The 18,828-nt window shown below is 45.0% G+C and overlaps 1 protein-coding gene across 2 annotated transcripts in view; it reads right to left on the bottom strand.

Annotated features, from left to right (window-relative positions):
- Positions 1 to 782: 782 nt before the first annotated feature.
- The window catches only part of zgc:100829 (uncharacterized protein LOC445149 homolog), a 35,202-nt gene continuing 17,156 nt past the window's right edge, over positions 783 to 18,828 (bottom strand). For both annotated transcript variants that reach the window (XM_035434162.1, XM_035434161.1), the window contains exons 6-7: positions 10,470 to 10,671; positions 783 to 3,222 (exon numbers count right to left, since the gene is read on the bottom strand). In XM_035434162.1, the coding sequence (XP_035290053.1) occupies positions 2,999 to 3,222; positions 10,470 to 10,671 (426 nt within the window). In that variant the 3' untranslated portion in view covers positions 783 to 2,998. The remainder of the gene's footprint in view (positions 3,223 to 10,469; positions 10,672 to 18,828) is intronic.

Genomic DNA, 18,828 nt, shown 5'->3' with positions numbered 1-18,828 from the left:
GTTTTCTTCTAAATCACATGGGGTTTCCAGCTGCTTCTTTTCACACCACGGACTACAGCTAAGCTTGCATGGAGCGGAGTCAGAGGAAGACCTTCCATATCCGCCAGCCGACATTCCTCTTTTAAAGGATCTTAATCCAGACTCAATCTGCCCAGTTTGCCTGAAAGCATTACCCCAACCGCCACCAAAAAACAGGAACCATATCAGTGGATCCAAAGAACAAAGCTGAATCCGGCCTTTGCTCTCCTGCCAGGTATTACATCAGAGCCATCAGAGCACTTGGCAGAAGTGTGGGTCTGAACCCCATGGCTGATGTTTCAATTTGGGCTCAGTCATTAGGTGATTTTGGCTGGGAGTCTGCTGCTCGAGACACAACTGGCTTCGTCTCCTTGAAGTGACCAGGGTTCAAGGCAGTGAGATTTCCGCTGGAGTTCAAATAATCAGAATTGTCAGAATTTACGGAATTGTCATTCTATAAATGTAATTGATACAATGATTTAGTGTTTGTATCCACTTATATTGTATCTACAGGTAGTGAACAAAATTTTGAAACACCAATCGGAAATCGCTTAGTAGAGTGTTGGGCCACTAAGTTTGGCCTGTGCAGCATGTGCACACCATAGCCTCTTTCAGGGTCTGACATTCTGCTGGAGGGATACCACAGCACATATTCACACTTCCTATTATTAGGACATTGGACCCTGGAGAACAGAGCCTCGCCCACCCAAAGCTCCGCCCTACCCCTTCTCACATTGGCCCACGCATAGATGACATCACCACAGTTTGGAGGATCGAGTTCTTTATTGTACTGACAGCACTCTGGGTTGTGATGTGAGAGTACAAAAACCCACAAGACACCGATCCCCTCCAAGCACGCTTTACGACTGTGAAAAAATAAGCAATTCAAACAGGCTGTACAACTGTGAAAAACAAGCATTGTGCCATAAAACATCATTTGAATAATAGTTAACAAAAACAGTAACACAGAAAAGGTAAAACACAAAACATAAACACTGTCAAAGTGAGTCATTTTTTTTCAGGGGTAACCCAGTCAACAAGAGTTGGAACCACTCGGGCCTGAAAAGCAAAAGGTCACGTGACAGGAAGAGTCAGCTTTCTACAGTCATGTGACAGGAACAGGAAATTCATGCGCCGTTGCCGAGTTGTGGGTAAGGAAAGTGTTCCATTAGCCTCCTGACCCTGTCTGGGTCAGTGAATTTACACTGTTTTCTAAACAGAACTATTTTTTTGTTCCGCCCCTCAGTTCCGCAATCTCCGGCCCGTTGTTCTGCACGCGAACGGACAGAAAAAGAGTCTGGAGTATCACAGGTAATTTACTCTTATCTGCTCACTTGCCACAGAACCAGTGCTGCTTGGACAGCCCCATTGTTCTACTTGAGACTCAGAAGGGAGGCGGGTGCAGTCAAGGTACTGGAATGGCTGCATGAGGTCGTTATGCGAATAATGCACTCCCCCATAAATAAGGACCCCCTGTGGTAATCGTGGCCAGCCCGAGCTGAATTCTCTCGCATAGAGAAAGTATACTTGCGTAAACCGGTTCAGCAAAAAAAAAAGGCTAGCCTCGACGTCGAGAGAACGCGCAACAGTGTCGTTGCTAGTAAACTTCATTCATAATCATTGGCATGCGGTGTTATTTCGAATGTCCAATCGCGACGAAAAACCCACAAACGGATGCGACCCGGTAACTATGCGGCATCCACCGCCGCGTGACCGTCGCCTCCCACTAGAGCATGAAGGAAGGCAAGCAGACGGGCGCTCGACACGCACATCAGCAACGGCGGCGTTTGGAGTTGCCATGTTTGGGGATAAACTGGTTGTGAAAAACCTGCATGGCCTTTTAAGCATCGCAAAACAATCCCTCTCTAACAGCATTCTTAGCATAGCGACAACATTTTTTTTTTTTTGCCTACATTTCCCAAACACATACAGCATGACTGTCAGTTCCTGGTTCCTGGTTCCTACAGCGAAACACAGAAATACAGCCTCCAGATCAGGGTTGCCCTACCCTGTTCCTGGAGATCTTCCTGTATGTTTTTCACTTCAACCCTAATTTGGCACACCTGATTCTATATTTAACAGCTCTATGGAACCTCTAGCTGTTGAATGATGTGTGGTTTGTTGGGGCTGAAGCGAAAACCTACAGGACGGTAGATCTCCAGGAGCGGGGCGGGGCGGGCGGCCCCGCTCCAGATTGACTCCTGAAGTTCAGTAAACAGCAACGGTGCACAGAAGCTCTGAACATACGTCTCATGTTTCTCATGAGAGAAAATATCACGCATAATCTTGCAATCGCTTTTTAAAAAGGATACTCTTCTTGTGGACATTCAAGTGAGCGAAAGCTAAAGGGGTGGAAATCTAGGTTGATGACGTTTGACATAAACGGACTAGGTTAACCCTAATACAGCTCTGGTTTTACCCAAATATAGCCTGGCTACATCCTGGTCGGCTAGAAAGCTTTCACTTTTCAATCAAACGTAGCCGGGGTTTCACCGAAACACTTAGCCTTTCAGCTTTCACAAAAATGTTCACAGGGACAAAGCCGCATGAATATGAAACCAGGTATAATCAATGAAATTCAAATGCATAATTAATTTAGTGCTTTGGATGTACATAAAAAAACTGTCTCTCTCTGAGAGCAGTGTACAGTACTTAAAACATCCAAATGCACAATGTAATACAGAATTTACGTATGTAGGTACAGCAAGTAAAAAAAAAGACCAAATGAAAAACAGCAACAAAAAAGATTTTGATATTTAAGTATTGTTTTAAAAACTTAAGCAAGAAGAGTATTAAATAAGTTAACAGTGGTAGTACATCGAGCCTCAACCCTCAACCCACCACCTGCCAACCCCCCCTCCCCCACTTCGGGTGTCCTGAGCCAGCTGGAGATGTCCAGTGAGTGGTGGGGGCGAAGCGACGGGGTAGGGGGGGGCAGGGGGGGGGGTTAAGTCTCGGCAGGTACGCCCTGTCCTGGGCATTACCTGAGTGAGGGGGAGGGGAGCATTTGCAGGTGGGCGGGTTTGCTTGGCACGGGGGGTTTGGAGTGGGGCGTGGCCAGCTTGTTGCTAGGCGCGTTGAAGTTCTTCATGAGCTGAGCCACACGTCCACGAGCCACACCTTGATTCCCTCCGCAGTCAGGCCCCGCCCCTTCCGGCCCTGCCCGCCGAGAAGCTGCCACCAGCCGGAAACCCCTCGCCGCACCTAGGGAGAGAGAGAGAGAACGAGAGAGAGAGAACGAGAGACAGAGAGAATGAGAGACAGAGAGGGAGAGAGAAAGGGGGGGTGTGGAGAGAGAGAGGTCATTTCAGGTCATTGTCCTGTGTAAAAACTGAGCACAGATCTCTACTTAACCTGCATGGCTCTTTGCACCCATTGTCTAGACAGTGTCAGCTGATCCAGGCGCCATACAGATCAGTGAATCTGCACAATATGCCACTGACTGCAATTGTTGTGAATCAACTAGTCTTTTAAGTGCCTTTGTTTGTGTGTAAGTATGTGTTCACAAATCACCTCTACCAGCTACGGAAAAACATCCTCTCAGCATCCACAAATCTATCTACTGTCTGTCTGTCTACCTGTCTGCCTGTCTGTCTGTCTGTATGTCTGTTTGCCTGCCTGTGTGTCTGTCTGTCTGTATGTCTGCTTGTCTGTCTGTCTGCCTGTCTGTCTGTTTGCCTGTCTGTGTGTCTGTCTGTCTGTCCTGGAGTCCTGGAGAGCCACAGGGTCTTCTGATATTTATTGTCTCTCACCACTTAACTGATCAGTTACAGTAGCTGATATTGGAGTTGTTTTCTTTGGTCTAAACTGCTTGCTTATCTGAACTGGAAAAATCTGAACCGAGTGCAGCATGATACTTCCAGGCATGCCCAGAGGAAAGCCCAAAAACTGCACCACCCACAAACCCCAATATGGGTGGGGCAGTGGCAGCACTGCGTTGTGCCATTTGAAATGACCTCATTCATTGGCTCAGTAAGCCTCTTTGTTGGGTACGATGTGCAAAGTGTCCATTCTGCTTTATCATTTTCTCAAAAAGCTGGAGTCGTTTCGATACGTTTGAGGACGAGTGTTTTGCTCGAGGAATACACTGAGCAGCGAACCCGGTTGGGATTTGAACCAGCAATCCCTCTGGTCCAAATAAAGCCTCCCCCGCGGTAGTGTGTGGCCACCCAGAGCGAGCAGTCCGACTCCTGAGCGGTTTCACAGGGTGACTTCCTCTCACAGAACTCCTCCCTGCCTTCTCCCTGATAGCATCTCTTCTCCCTCGCTCCCTCGCTCCCTCCGTCTCTCCCTCCCCGCCTTTTTCTTTCTTCCTTCCTGGCCGGCAGACTGGCAAGCCGGAGGTCCTCGGTTAGAGGAAGCTGAGCATGGGGCGCAGCTGGGTGTAGCTCGTGTGTGTGAGTGTGTGTGTGTGTGTGAGTGTGTTTGTGTGCATGTTTGTGTATGTGTGTGTGTATGTATGTTATGTTTGTGTGTGTGAGTGTGTGCGTGTGTGTGTATGTCTGTGACTGTGCGTGTGTGAGTGCGCGTGGGTGTGTGTGTGTGTCTACATGAGTATGGTGTGTGTTTTTGTTTGTGTGTGTGCAGATCTGTATGACTGTGTGCACTTATGTGCATGCGTGCGCATATCTGCGTGCTGGCGCATGTGCGCATGCATCAGTATGAGCATACGCGTGTGGATCCGTGTGCGTGCGCACAGGGAGCGGGGACGGTGGGGGGGGGGGGGTGAGCGAGCCGATGGGGGGGTGCGATAGCAGGATGGCGGTAAAGCGGCGGAGAGCCGGAGGGATGGAGGAAGGACGCAGACAGACGCTGAGCAGACACCGGGAGGCTGAAGGAACGGCGTATTTTTAGCCTTTTCCCCAGGGGACGCAGATGTGTGCGCACACCCCGCTCATCCACTCTCCTCCGCTCCCCCGGCCCGGCGCACACACACCCCAGCGCGCCCTGCAAACCTGACAACCGCGGAAAGGAGCGGGGATTGCTGGGGGCGGAGGGGGGAGGGGGGTGGCTAATTAAAAGAAACCGCGTCCCCACAAATATAGTCCCACCAGCTCAGATACACAGAAATATCAGGCCAACTCAAATGGGGACTAAGTGGCCAGAATATTTTTGAAACTGTTTCTGCCCGTCTTCTCTCTCTTTCTCCCTCTCTCTTTCTTTCTCCCTCTTCCCCTCCTTGCCTCTCTCTCTTCCTGTGTCCCTCCTCCCTCTCCCTCTCCCTCTCCCTCCCTCCCTCCCTCCCTCCGTCCTCCTGCCCCCTGACCCGTGGTTCCTGCGCTAATGTCCTCTCTCGCCACGCTGCGCAGGTCTGCCCTTCCCCGCCTCCGACTGGCTCGCTGCGCTGTGCGGTCGCCACGGAAACCCTGGTTAGGCTCCAGCGACTATCGGACACACTCGCGCACGCTGAGTGCGCGCACTTGCACAAACACACGCGAGCACACACACACACACACAGAAACACATGCATGCACTTACATGCACTTACATGCATGTACACACACATGCATGCACTCGCACTCACATGCACATGTTCTCTCTCACAAACATACACATGTACACTCATACACAAACCCATGAACTTAGATCTAAGAACACACATGCCCGTAGCACATGCCTGCATGCACTCACACACATAAACATACTCTCTTGCACTCTCTATCTCTCTCTCTCTTTCTCTTTCTCTAATCTATACACACTCTCTCACACGCACACACACACACACACACACACACGCTTGTGTTTGAAAGCCGCAGGCTCCAGCAGGGACATGAGCAGAATGCTAAACGCACTTGTGTGCCTCATTTATTTTGAGGTTGTGTTAGTGCACAATCTGCACCGCCATAAAAAAAAACTTTATTTGGGCTCTTGTTCGTTTCTAGCGTGCATCTCTTTCCTTAAATCCAGTGAAGAAGGGTGACTGCAATCCATCTGGCCATGGAACAGGATGGTCAGAGAAACCGGACTCTGCCAAAATCAACCCTGACCCTACGAGTCACCCCCCCCCCCTGCCCCCCCCGTATCTCCACGGGCAGATCACCACTGGCAACCCGACACCTACAACAACCAAATGTGCCAGATCCCTCCCGACTGCCCTGCTTCCTGAACCACACGACTACGCCACCCTGTTCTGAGACTACCTATCTCAGAGTTCACGTATAAATACCCCATCTACTGAGAGACGCTTTCAAAAAACACCTTTTTATAAATCCACTTAAATTTAAATATAAATTTTCCTCTCACTGTGCAGTAGTAACTGAAAGGCTGAGAGAGCGGAAGCTGAAAGATGATAACCTGACTGACCACACCTCAACACAATGCGCGCCTAAAAAAAAACCTCAAATAAAAACAAAAAGTATCAATGTACCCCCCAAGAAAAAAAAGCTGTCCCTTTAAAAGCCCGTGCCTTTCGTGAAATGGGGGGGGGGTAGAAGTGGGGCAGAGGGCAGCATTCCGGAGCGGCACGTCTAAGCGCTGTGCCGGGCCAGAGGAGCGAGGTCGGGGGCGGAGGCGGGGGTGGGGGTGGGGGCTGGGGGGTGTGCGGTGTGGGGGGGGGGTGAGGACGAGGGGGGGGGCAGGGGGAGGGGCGCCGCGGCTGCAGGCCTTGTCACTTATCAGCTCAGGCCGAGCGTCGCCCGGGGCCAGAGCCGGGGAGCGGCGCTGGAATGCGTGTCCTTCCCTCTGAAGGTGAAGAGCGGAGAGCAGAGCCACACCGCACAGCAGCTGCAGGAGAGCCGCACACTCTCTTACACACACGCGCGCACACACACACTCACTCTCTCACACCCTCACACACACACACTCACATATACACACACACTCACTCTCTCACACGCGCGCACACACACACACTCACATACACACTCTCTCTCTCACACGCACGCACACACACACTCACTCTCTCACACACTCACACACACACACTCACAAATACTCACACACTCTCTCTCTCACACACACACTCTCTCTCACACGCGCGCACACACTCTCTTACACACACTCACTCTCACACACACTCACACACACACTCATATATACACACACACACTCACACACACACACTCTCTCTCTCACACGCACACTCTCTCTCACACACACTCATATATACACACACACACACTCACACACACTCTCTCTCTCACACACACACTCATATATACACACACACTCACACACACTCTCACACACACACTCACACACACTCTCTCACTCTCTCACACACACTCTCTTATGCACACTCACTCTCACACACACACACACACACTCTTATATACACTCACTCACATACACACACACACAAACACACACACGTGCACACACACACTTACACACACTCATATATACACACACTCACACACACACATGCACACACTTATATATACACATACACGCACTCACACACACACACTCACTCACACTCTCTCACACACACACAGACTCACTCACAACGCACACTAACACACTCACTCACACACGCGCGCACACACTCTTATATACACTCACTCACACAGACACAGTTATATATACACAAACGCACACACACTTACACACGCACGCACACACACAAACACACTCACTCACACACACGCACACAAACACACTCACTCACACACACTTACACACACTTTTATATACACATACGCACACACACTTACACACGCACACACACACACAAAAACACTCTCTCACACACACGCGTGCACACACTCTTATATACACACACACGCACACACACTTACACACGCACACACACACACAAACACACTCTCTCACACACACGCGCGCGCACACACTCATATATACACATACGCACACACATGTTTGTATTGCTATACTTGTGAGGACTTCCCATTGACTTACATTCACTCCGTAACCTCTAACCCTAACCCTAACCCTAATTCCAACCAGTACATGCCTAACCTTAACCCCACACTTACACACACGCGCACACACTCACACACATGCGCACACTCACACACACACTTACACACATACGCACTCTCAAACACATACACACTCACACACTTACAAACGCACTCACACACACACACTTACACATGCGCACACACACTCACACTTAGACACACACGCACACACACACGTACAATCACACAGAAACACTCATTCAATCAAAGTTGACATATTCACACACACTCATACACACGTTTCCACCTTCACGCTCTGCTCTCTAATCTAGTGATACATATGCTCACACATTCTTTCAAACATGCACACCATCTCTCTACGCCAGGGTGGTAACACAAACACACAGTACAATTATACACATTCAAACACATTCACGCTTACTGGAAGCACACACACTTAACCCAACAGTACTACACATACCTACACCTGGAATTATAGCCATGATGGAGTTTAGTCATGTTTTGTGTAGAACATGAACATTTTACAAATATTTTTTTAAAACACATTTATTTATTTATTTACTTATGCTAAATTTGAACGCAAATTTTAAAAGCTTCAACTGGCAGATGCTTTGATTCTTTTCATTTGAGCCACAGACTCTGCAGTAGTTTTTGGAACCTTTAAATCACAGTCGTTGCTCATAATTTCTCCTTGACCCTTGGGCAAATTTTGTGTGCAGAAGAGAGAAAGAAATTAAACCTCCACAAACTTCAGTACAATCAAGATGGCCGAATGTAATGTAATGGCCCATAAGCAGCAGTGTTGAATGAAGGAGTTTTGTCTATACCTCCAGGCAAATGATACTGAATAGACAATATGAATGCAGGATGTCACAAATAGTAAATTGCTGCCAGGTATTTGTAGTAGCCTTAATGCCTTATCAAATCAGAATGAGCTGGGTCTATGTGCACATTCTGGAAGTTATAAAAATACAGTTGTTGTATTCTATGCTATTCTATTCTATTCACAGAGGAACTAAACTGTGAATGAAAGTACATGAACACATACATCAGTAAAAGTTTACAAAATACACCCCAACATAAACTGTTCAACATTAACTCGCACAGCCTACGTGTGACCAGCAGGGGGAGTAAAGAGGAAGTGCAGGCCAAGAGTTTCCAGGCACTGCGGTGGTATTATGGTATAGTTAACATCACATTTGTCCACTAGATGGCGCTAGTTCTGTCCTTTCCATCTGACTTCATGCTGAACTGGGCCAGTTCACTGATTTTGTTTTGCAGCAGATGAACCCGAACTCCATACGATCTGCTATTTGGCTGATTGCCTGGCCAAAAAAATATCTGAAAATTAACTATGCATTCATTTAAGTCCAAGTAAACCCTTGAACTGTCCTACAAGACTGATTTTGCATAACATGAACAATTATGCATGAAGCTGAAGTTTTACTATGCAACACAGTGACTGAACGTGCTTATATGTTCTTATTTTATTGTGCCATTGAAATTGAGATGCAAAAAAAAAGAAAAAAAAAACCTTCAGCACAAAGGATGCCCCTATACTGACAGCACAACCTTCTGCTTCTGGCTCCCATGATGCTTTGCAGGCTCAGGGTAGCGGAACGGAATGCGCAGTCAGCCATGGGAAAGCGCAGGACGCCGCCACGACTCAGGGAACGCGTTTCCCAGTGCACAGAAAACACCGGGCCCACCGCGGTAAAGCACCCCCGGCAGCACTCAGGGGAGCTAAATCACTTTCCATAAGGAGCGGGACAGGCGCACAGACGACCCCTTGTTCCATGGTCCCCCTTCCAATGCCCACAGTGAGTCACAGGGATGCCACCAGGGATTTTGGGCCCCCGTGAAAAGATCTCACAAGATCTGACATCGGGCCCAACCACCACAGAAAATCCTGTCTTCTAGTATTTTCTGAAGACCCCTGTCAGTCAGGGCTCCTGGAATCATCCTAAAGGTTTTAAACACGTCTTATTAAATCAGGCCTGTAATGTATTATCATATGTCTGTTGTGCACAGAGGTTTTGGTAGATATACATTGGAATACATTGGACTGATGAGTCGCTATGGAGAAGAGTATCTGTTAAATTTATATATGTAAATATAAATTTACAAACTCCACTTTCTGTCCAGCGAGTGACACACCCTCTCTGTGCCCTTCAAGACTTCTTTATTTTGCCTGGACATGGTTTCACAGGCAATCAATTTTACAGCACACTAAGCTTAGTGTTTCTGTAGAGGAGACTGTAACCACCTGAAGGCCATGTGTGTTATTTCAATGATGATGCTCATATTATTATTATTATTATTATTATTATTATTTATATTTTTATTATTATAAAACTGTTTATTACATTGACTAGGCTGCATAATAAATGGACCCATCAGGGACAATAAAGAGTTCATTCCAAACACTGGTGAGCGAGATTGATACCCAGTGTGTCATCTCTCTCTCTCTCTCTCTCTCTCTCTCTCTCTCTCTCCAGGAGGAGTGTAATCAGAAAGAGGGTGGAACCGCGATGAGAGCGTGGTGCTATGGCAACGGCCTCTGACCTTTGTCATTCTGCTGCTCCTGAGAGTCCTGGGGGCGGAGTCTGGCGGTGACGGACAGCGGTACGTGGTGTCGGCCCCCCGGGTCCAGGGGGCTGGGTTTGTCGGTGACCAGTGGCCGGCTGCCATGGCTCACATTCGGCTGATAGCTGGAGTCCTTCGGGCTGACCGCAGATTTAGGGGTGTCACGGCTCTCCTTTGGTTCCTGCAGAAAAAAGGGGTACAGTCCCGTTGACACTTTGTTATTAACTACTCATGGTGGAAAAAACCAAGTTGTTATTTTTATTTAATATATAAAGGGATATCGCAGTTCTGGATGATTATAATCAAATATATATATGTTGTTTAATTAAGAATTTGTTTTCATTTTACTAGATAACTCATTTCAGGGGCACACATCTGGCTACCACAGTTTGCCAATGGTGAAATGAAGCATGGAACGATCCCTGAACTTATGATGTAACACAAGCTACGTGCATTATCGAGGTTTCGTGTAATGCACTGAATAAATCACAGTACAACAAATTCAATTTTAGGCAATGGATAAATTGCTTCTTTGGCAGTGACAACACAGTAGTCAATGATGATATCAAAGTCAGAAGTCAAGGCTATGAAACATGTTACAATGAAAACAAATAATGAAGCTTACTGAATGCATGCTTATTCTGCTTGTCCCCATGGCTCACAACTCCCATAGCACTGATTTATTTATATTCCTTAGGTGTAAACCTATCAATCATCCATGTGTGACATATATTTATTTAAGCTTGCTAACTTTTTGAACATGTTGCCTTCAATCTACTGGAAGTACTGGATATGAAAATGCTACTGGTGATGTCGATCATTTTAACACCCCTTTTCCCGACTGGTAGTCACTAAGCAACGTGTGGTTGGGGCCCGTTAGCACTCGTTAGCAGTCATCTGCTTGCTACGTTGCAGGGATATTAATAGCAGAGAGAGTCACAGTTGGTTCATTTTTTTGCTCGAAAAACATGTTTATTGTGACAGCAGACAAACTGCCGTGGTAAGTGTGAGTGTTTTTATGTTGTTTTTTTCAGGTAGTGTAGGACCATAGTGTAGGTAGTGTAGAACCATAGTGTAGGTAGTGTAGACCATAGTGTACACAGTGTAGGACCGTAGTGTAGGCAGTGTAGGACCATAGTGCAGATAGTATAGAACTGTAGAGTAGGTAGTGTAGAAATGTAGTGTACACAGTGTACGACCGTAGTGTAGGTAGCGTAGGACCGTAGTGTTGGTAGTGTAGAACCAAAGTGTAGGTAGTGTAGAACTGTAGTGTAGGTAGTGTAGGACCATAGTGTACACAGTGTACGATCGTAGTGTAGGTAGTGTAGGACCATAGTATAGGTAGTGTAGAACTGTAGAGTAGGTAGTGTATGACCGTAGTTTAGGGAGTGTAAGAGTGTAGTGTAGGTAGTGTAGGACCGTTGTGTAGGGAGTGCAGTACATGGCTGTAGTGTACTCTGTATTATTGAGGATATAGCTGTAGTGTACTCTGTATTATTGAGGATATGGCTGTAGTGTACTCTGTATTATTGAGGATATAGCTGTAGTGTACACTGTATTATTGAGGATATGACTGTAATGTACACTGTATTATTGGGGATATGACTGTAGTGTACTCTGTATTATTGAGGATATGACTGTAGTGTACTCTGTATTATTGAGGATATGACTGTAGTGTACACTGTATTATTGGGGATATGACTGTAGTGTACACTGTATTATTGAGGATATGGCTGTAGTGTACTCTGTATTATTGAGGATATGGCTGTAGTGTACTCTGTATTATTGAGGATATGTCTGTAGTGTACTCTGTATTACTGAGGATATGGCTGTAGTGTACTCTGTATTATTGAGGATATGGCTGTAGTGTACTCTGTATTATTGAGGATATGGCTGTAGTGTGGGCTGTATTATTGAGGATATGGCTGTAGTGTACTCTGTATTATTGAGGATATGTCTGTAGTGTGGGCTGTATTATTGAGGATATGTCTGTAGTGTACTCTGTATTATTTAGGATATAGCTGTAGTGTACGCTGTATTATTGAGGATATAACTGTAGTATATACTGTATTATTGAGGATATGTCTGTAGTGTACTCTGTATTACTGAGGATATAGCTGTAGTGTACTCTGTATTATTGAGGATATGACTGTAGTGTACTCTGTATTATTGAGGATATGGCTGTAGTGTACTCTGTATTATTGAGGATATGTCTGTAGTGTACTCTGTATTATTGAGGATATGGCTGTAGTGTACTCTGTATTATTGAGGATATGGCTGTAGTGTACTCTGTATTATTGAGGATATGGCTGTAGTGTACTCTGTATTATTGAGGATATGTTTGTAGTGTACTCTGTATTACTGAGGATATAGCTGTAGTGTACTCTGTATTATTGAGGATATGTCTGTAGTGTACACTGTATTATTGAGGATATGTCTGTAGTGTACTCTGTATTATTGAGGATATGGCTGTAGTGTACTCTGTATTATTGAGGATATGACTGTAGTGTACACTGTATTATTGAGGATATGTCTGTAGTGTACTCTGTATTATTGAGGATATGGCTGTAGTGTACTCTGTATTATTGAGGATATGTCTGTGGTGTACTCTGTATTACTGAGGATATAGCTGTAGTGTACTCTGTATTATTGAGGATATGACTGTAGTGTACTCTGTATTATTGAGGATATAGCTGTAGTGTACATTGTATTATTGAGGATATGACTGTAGTGTACTCTGTATTATTGAGGATATGGCTGTAGTGTACTCTATTATTGAGGATATAGCTAGCTATAGTGTACACTGTATTATTGAGGATATGTCTGTAGTGTACTCTGTATTATTGAGGATATGGCTGTAGTGTACGCTGTATTATTGAGGATATAACTGTAGTATATACTGTATTATTGAGGATATGTCTGTAGTGTACTCTGTATTACTGAGGATATAGCTGTAGTGTACTCTGTATTATTGAGGATATGACTGTAGTGTACTCTGTATTATTGAGGATATGGCTGTAGTGTACTCTGTATTATTGAGGATATGTCTGTAGTGTACTCTGTATTATAGAGGATATGGCTGTAGTGTATTCTGTATTATTGAGGATATGTCTGTAGTGTACTCTGTATTACTGAGGATATAGCTGTAGTGTGGGCTGTATTATTGAGGATATGGCTGTAGTGTACTCTGTATTACTGAGGATATAGCTGTAGTGTACTCTGTATTATTGAGGATATGTCTGTAGTGTACACTGTATTATTGAGGATATGTCTGTAGTGTACTCTGTATTATTGAGGATATGGCTGTAGTGTACTCTGTATTATTGGGGATATGACTGTAGTGTACTCTGTATTATTGAGGATATGTCTGTAGTGTACTCTGTATTATTGAGGATATGACTGTAGTGTACTCTGTATTATTGAGGATATGGCTGTAGTGTACTCTGTATTATTGAGGATATGACTGTAGTGTACATTGTATTATTGAGGATATGACTGTAATGTACACTGTATTATTGGGGATATGACTGTAGTGTACACTGTATTATTGAGGATATGTCTGTAGTGTACTCTGTATTATTGAGGATATGGCTGTAGTGTACACTGTATTATTGAGGATATGTCTGTAGTGTACTCTGTATTATTGAGGATATGGCTGTAGTGTACTCTGTATTATTGAGGATATGTCTGTGGTGTACTCTGTATTATTGAGGATATGGCTGTAGTGTACTCTGTATTATTGAGGATATGGCTGTAGTGTACATTGTATTATTGAGGATATGGCTGTAGTGTACTCTGTATTATTGAGGATATGGCTGTAGTGTACTCTATTATTGAGGATATAGCTAGCTATAGTGTACACTGTATTATTGAGGATATGTCTGTAGTGTACTCTGTATTATTGAGGATATGGCTGTAGTGTACTCTGTATTATAGAGGATATGGCTGTAGTGTACTCTGTATTATTGAGGATATGGCTGGAGTGTACTCTGTATTATTGAGGATATGGCTGTAGTGTACTCTGTATTATTGAGGATATGTCTGTAATGTACTCTGTATTATTGAGGATATGGCTGTAGTGGGGGCTGTATTATTGAGGATATGGCTGTAGTGTACTCTGTATTATTGAGGATATGGCTGTAGTGTACTCTGTATTATTGAGGATATGGCTGTAGTGTACTCTGTATTATTGAGGATATGTCTGTAGTGTACTCTGTATTATTGAGGATATGGCTGTAGTGTACATTGTATTATTGAGGATATGACTGTAATGTACACTGTATTATTGGGGATATGACTGTAGTGTACACTGTATTATTGAGGATATGTCTGTAGTGTACTCTGTATTATTGAGGATATGGCTGTAGTGTACTCTGTATTATTGAGGATATGTCTGTGGTGTACTCTGTATTATTGAGGATATGGCTGTAGTGTACTCTGTATTATTGAGGATATGACTGTAGTGTACTCTGTATTATTGAGGATATAGCTGTAGTGTACATTGTATTATTGAGGATATGGCTGTAGTGTACTCTGTATTATTGAGGATATGGCTGTAGTGTACTCTGTATTATTGAGGATATGGCTGTAGTGTACTCTGTATTATTGAGGATATGTCTGTAGTGTGGGCTGTATTATTGAGGATATGTCTGTAGTGTACTCTGTATTATTTAGGATATAGCTGTAGTGTACGCTGTATTATTGAGGATATAACTGTAGTATATACTGTATTATTGAGGATATGTCTGTAGTGTACTCTGTATTACTGAGGATATAGCTGTAGTGTACTCTGTATTATTGAGGATATGACTGTAGTGTACTCTGTATTATTGAGGATATGGCTGTAGTGTACTCTGTATTATTGAGGATATGGCTGTAGTGTACTCTGTATTATTGGGGATATGGCTGTAGTGTACTCTGTATTATTGAGGATATAGCTGTAGTGTACTCTGTATTATTGAGGATATGGCTGTAGTGTACACTGTATTATTGAGGATATGACTGTAGTGTACTCTGTATTATTGAGGATATAGCTGTAGTGTACACTGTATTATTGAGGATATGTCTGTAGTGTACTCTGTATTATTGCGGATATGGCTGTAGTGTACTCTGTATTATTGAGGATATGGCTGTAGTGTACTCTGTATTATTGAGGATATGGCTGTAGTGTACTCTGTATTATTGAGGATATGGCTGGAGTGTACTCTGTATTATTGAGGATATGGCTGTAGTGTACTCTGTATTATTGAGTATATGTCTGTAGTGTACTCTGTATTATTGAGGATATGGCTGTAGTGTACTCTGTATTATTGAGGATATGTCTGTAGTGTACTCTGTATTATTGAGGATATGACTGTAGTGTACTCTGTATTATTGAGGATATGGCTGTAGTGTACTCTGTATCATTGGGGATATGGCTGTAGTGTAAGCTGCATAGTGTACGCTGTATGCACGTCTCAGGACAGTGAGGAGAAGGCATTTCCTCACAGGGTGATTTGGCTCGAGGGAGGGGGGGGAGGATTCTGGCCCGTCCTCAGGAGGGACCGTCATCGTGCCATCCATCTGCGATTGGCGCTCGCAGTGTCTAAGGCAATTTAATTCCCTGCTCAACTTCCTCAACCATCTGCTCAAATGGAACCATAACCAAACCCTCTGCTATCGCTGTACACGCGCACTCATGCCCACACACACACACACACACACACACACACACACATTCACATTTATGCATACACACACACAAACACACACACACACACACACGTACACAAACATTCACATTTATGCATACACACACACACACATACAAACACACAAACATTCACATTTATGCATACACACACACACACATACAAACACACAAACATTCACATTTATGCATACACACACACACACACACACAAACATTCACAGTTATGCATACACACACACACACACACACACACATACAAACATTCATGTTTATGCACACACACACACACACACACACGCGTGCGCACACACACACACACAGTCTGCATGTGGCAATGACCTACTGACACAGGACGGCCATATGTCGTAATGACCTACTGGCTCTGGGGCGCTGTGTGTGGTAATGGAACGCTATCGTAAGGAGGCTGTGTGCAGTAATGACACCCTGACACAGGGAATCCGTCTGTGGTAATAATGACACACTGACACAGGAAAGCCGTCTGTGCTAATAATGACGCACTGACACAGGGAATCCGTCTGTGCTAATAATGACACACTGACACAGGGAATCCGTCTGTGGTAATAATGACACCCTGACACAGGGAATCCGTCTGTGGTAATAATGACACACTGACACAGGGAAGCCATCTGTGCTAATAATGACGCACTGACACAGGGAAGCCGTCTGTGCTAATAATGACACACTGACACAGGGAATCCGTCTGTGCTAATAATGACACACTGACACAGGGAATCCGTCTGTGCTAATAATGACACACTGACACAGGGAATCCGTCTGTGGTAATAATGACACACTGACACAGGGAATCCGTCTGTGGTAATAATGACACACTGACACAGGGAATCCGTCTGTGGTAATAATGACACACTGACACAGGGAAGCCGTCTGTGGTAATAATGACACACTGACACAGGGAAGCCGTCTGTGGTAATAATGACGCACTGACACAGGGAATCCGTCTGTGCTAATAATGACGCACTGACACAGGGAATCCGTCTGTGCTAATAATGACGCACTGACACAGGGAATCCGTCTGTGCTAATAATGACACACTGACACAGGGAAGCTGTCTGTGGTAATAATGACACACTGACACAGGGAATCCGTCTGTGGTAATAATGACACACTGACACAGGGAAGCCGTCTGTGCTAATAATGACACACTGACACAGGGAAGCCGTCTGTGCTAATAATGACACACTGACACAGGGAATCCGTCTGTGCTAATAATGACACACTGACACAGGGAATCCGTCTGTGCTAATAATGACACACTGACACAGGGAAGCCGTCTGTGGTAATAATGACACACTGACACAGGGAAGCCGTCTGTGGTAATAATGACACACTGACACAGGGAATCCGTCTGTGCTAATAATGACACACTGACACAGGGAATCCGTCTGTGCTAATAATGACACACTGACACAGGGAATCCGTCTGTGCTACTAATGACACACTGACACAGGGAATCCGTCTGTGCTAATAATCACACACTGACACAGGGAATCCGTCTGTGCTAATAATGACACACTGACACAGGGAATCCGTCTGTGCTAATAATGACACACTGACACAGGGAATCCGTCTGTGCTAATAATGACACACTGACACAGGGAAGCCATCTGTGCTAATAATGACACACTGACACAGGGAATCCGTCTGTGCTAATAATGACACACTGACACAGGGAATCCGTCTGTGGTAATAATGACACACTGACACAGGGAATCCGTCTGTGGTAATAATGAAGCACTGACACAGGGAAGCCGTCTGTGCTAATAATGACACACTGACACAGGGAATCCGTCTGTGCTAATAATGACGCACTGACACAGGGAATCCGTCTGTGGTAATAATGACACACTGACACAGGGAATCCGTCTGTGCTAATAATGACACACTGACACAGGGAAGCCATCTGTGCTAATAATGAAGCACTGACACAGGGAAGCCGTCTGTGGTAATAATGACGCACTGACACACGGAATCCGTCTGTGGTAATAATGACACACTGACACAGGGAATCTGTCTGTGGTAATAATGACACACTGACACAGGGAAGCCGTCTGTGCTAATAATGACGCACTGACACAGGGAAGCCGTCTGTGGTAATAATGACGCACTGACACAGGGAAGCCGTCTGTGCTAATAATGACGCACTGACACAGGGAAGCCGTCTGTGGTAATAATGACACACTGACACAGGGAATCCGTCTGTGGTAATAATGACACACTGACACAGGGAATCCGTCTGTGCTAATAATGACGCACTGACACAGGGAATCCGTCTGTGCTAATAATGACACACTGACACAGGGAATCCGTCTGTGGTAATAATGACACCCTGATACAGGGAATCTGTCTGTGGTAATAATGACACACTGACACAGGGAATCCGTCTGTGCTAATAATGACACACTGACACAGGGAAGCCGTCTGTGGTAATAATGACACCCTGACACAGGGAATCCGTCTGTGGTAATAATGACACACTGACACAGGGAAGCCGTCTGTGGTAATAATGACACACTGACACAGGGAATCCGTCTGTGGTAATAATGACACACTGACACAGGGAATCTGTCTGTGCTAATAATGACGCACTGACACAGGGAATCCGTC

The sequence above is a fragment of the Anguilla anguilla genome, chromosome 9, assembly GCF_013347855.1.
Source record: "Anguilla anguilla isolate fAngAng1 chromosome 9, fAngAng1.pri, whole genome shotgun sequence".
NCBI classification, from domain to species: domain Eukaryota; kingdom Metazoa; phylum Chordata; class Actinopteri; order Anguilliformes; family Anguillidae; genus Anguilla; species Anguilla anguilla.
This window is presented reverse-complemented; position numbering and strand designations above follow the sequence as displayed.